Below are 1,910 nucleotides of genomic sequence, written 5' to 3'. Positions count from 1 at the left end.
TACACACAGCTTACCTGGCCTCTCATGACAGCAATCTGCTTGTGAAACTGTCCCCTGTCAAAGCCAGGGTCTTTCTGCAAGAGAGAGCAAAGAACACGGTGGGATCCACTCACTTCCACATGCCATGTGTGAGATGCCTATCCCCCAAGCAAGCCTCTCTCCTCCTGGCCCACGGGTTTCCTGCCTCTCCCCACACTGAAGCTTCATCTCCTCACAGAGGAATAATCCTGCTGTGCCTGAGCCCAGAAAAAGTCAAGAGCTTGGCCACCTTTTTGTCCCCTGCAGCCTTGACAGGGAGGTCTTCAACATCACTCCCACTTTTCTTCATCCTCAACCATCCTCACCCACTCCCCCAGCTCACCTTGAAGAGCTCATACAGATCTTCCTCCAGGTCCTTGACAAAGTTGGGGTCTGAGATCTTGGGAAGAATCAGGTCCTTGATCTCCTGTGAAAAGGGGATTTTGGCCTGGGGCAGCCATGCCCAGTAGAATGGATCTGTGGGAAGAAGCAGGACACGTTAAAGCTGAGGAAGACAAAGGATGGTGCCACACACCTCTGGGTGCCAGATCACCCGTGTCTGGGGCACAGGGTCCAGCACTTGCTTCCCACAGCCTCTGTTGAGGCCCATGAACCCAGAAGGTTTGCAGAGGGACAGCTCTAGCCCTCTCCAGCCCTTGAGGAAGATGCCCATGCAGAGAGTTGCACAGCTCACCAGGGTGCCCTGGCACAGCCTGAGGGACTCACATGCTCTCCAGGAGTCGGGGTGTTTCAAGGGAAAGGCCAAACCATTGTCTATAGCAGCCAGCTTGATGATGGGCTCCTTCACCACCACCCAGTCGCTGTCCTGGAAGGAAGTGGAGCATGTCACAGGGAATCCTCCCCCCTGCAGGAACAGTTCCTCTCCCATTCCCTGCAGCCTCACTACCAGGATCTTTGCACTGGCTACCACAGAGGCACAAGCAGCCTCTTGCCCACAGCATGGCCTCTTGCCCCCAGGGAAACACTGTCTGCTTTGGGTGAGAGGGGGACAAAGCTGCTCCCCCCACAGGCCTCACCCCAAGGATACACAGGTCCAGCAACACCAGTTTCCCCCCAAGAGCCCAGCTGCATCCTCACAAAGTCCCACTAGGCCACAAACCACCAACGCAGAGGGCAACAAAAGGCCCAAGAGACAAGACGAGGCCTCCACAGGCTCAGAACCCAAGCCAGCTGGGAAATCCCTGTCCCACCTGCCAGGCAGGCAGCTTGCAGGAGCAGAGCCCCCCATGAAGCCCCTGCCCAGGAAGAGCTGCTCACCCGCACGCCCGCGCTGTCCAGGGGACAGTCGTACTTGATGAGCCAGTTGTCATTGCCCCGATCTGCAGGAAGATAAAAGCAGCTGCATCAGCACCAGGGCCTGCCTGCACCACGCCAGGCAGAGCATTACTCCTCCTCTGACTCAGGAGTGAGACAGATCAGTTTTAGGCTCAAACTCTATCCCAGAGCCCTTGAGCTTGCTGCAGGCCTGGGAAGCCACATCAACCCCCACAAAACCAGCCCTGGAGATTGAAGAGGTGCACATATCCCCAGCTCACAAGAGACAGGTCAGCCTGCGAGCCCCGGAGTGCTACCCCGACCCCTTCTAGCCTGGCAGGAACTCAGAAGCCCAGCATGATGGGATCTAGGGGCACGGTCAGGTGCTGGATCTCCGGATGTCCCTGGATTCTCGTAGCTGGCAAGCTTTCACCCAGCACCACAGTGGATCCAGATGTCCCAGAACACAGGCCAGCAGCCAGAGCACGGCCACAGAGGTGGGCAGCCACAGCAGCTGCACACTACCCAGAGGCAGCTGCCACCTGGCAGCAACCAAGTGGTGTTGAGAGGAGTTTTGGGTGCTGGGAAGAGAGGCCAAGCCCCTGCCCCCTCCCCTT

The 1,910-nt window shown here is 57.7% G+C and overlaps 1 protein-coding gene across 1 annotated transcript in view; it reads right to left on the bottom strand.

Moving 5' to 3' along the window:
• The window catches only part of PI4K2A (phosphatidylinositol 4-kinase type 2 alpha), a gene marked incomplete at its 5' end in the record, with an annotated part of 3,053 nt that overhangs the window by 281 nt on the left and 862 nt on the right, over positions 1 to 1,910 (bottom strand). Inside the window, 5 exons of the mRNA XM_010174183.1 lie at positions 15 to 74; positions 362 to 495; positions 745 to 844; positions 1,297 to 1,358; positions 1,819 to 1,835. Coding sequence (XP_010172485.1) covers positions 15 to 74; positions 362 to 495; positions 745 to 844; positions 1,297 to 1,358; positions 1,819 to 1,835 — 373 coding nt within the window. The remainder of the gene's footprint in view (positions 1 to 14; positions 75 to 361; positions 496 to 744; positions 845 to 1,296; positions 1,359 to 1,818; positions 1,836 to 1,910) is intronic.

Source organism: Antrostomus carolinensis, unplaced genomic scaffold (assembly GCF_000700745.2).
Source record: "Antrostomus carolinensis isolate BGI_N321 unplaced genomic scaffold, ASM70074v2 scaffold36598, whole genome shotgun sequence".
NCBI classification, from domain to species: Eukaryota; Metazoa; Chordata; class Aves; order Caprimulgiformes; family Caprimulgidae; genus Antrostomus; species Antrostomus carolinensis.
Note: the sequence above shows the minus strand (reverse complement) of the source record. Positions and strands in the feature narration are given on the sequence as shown.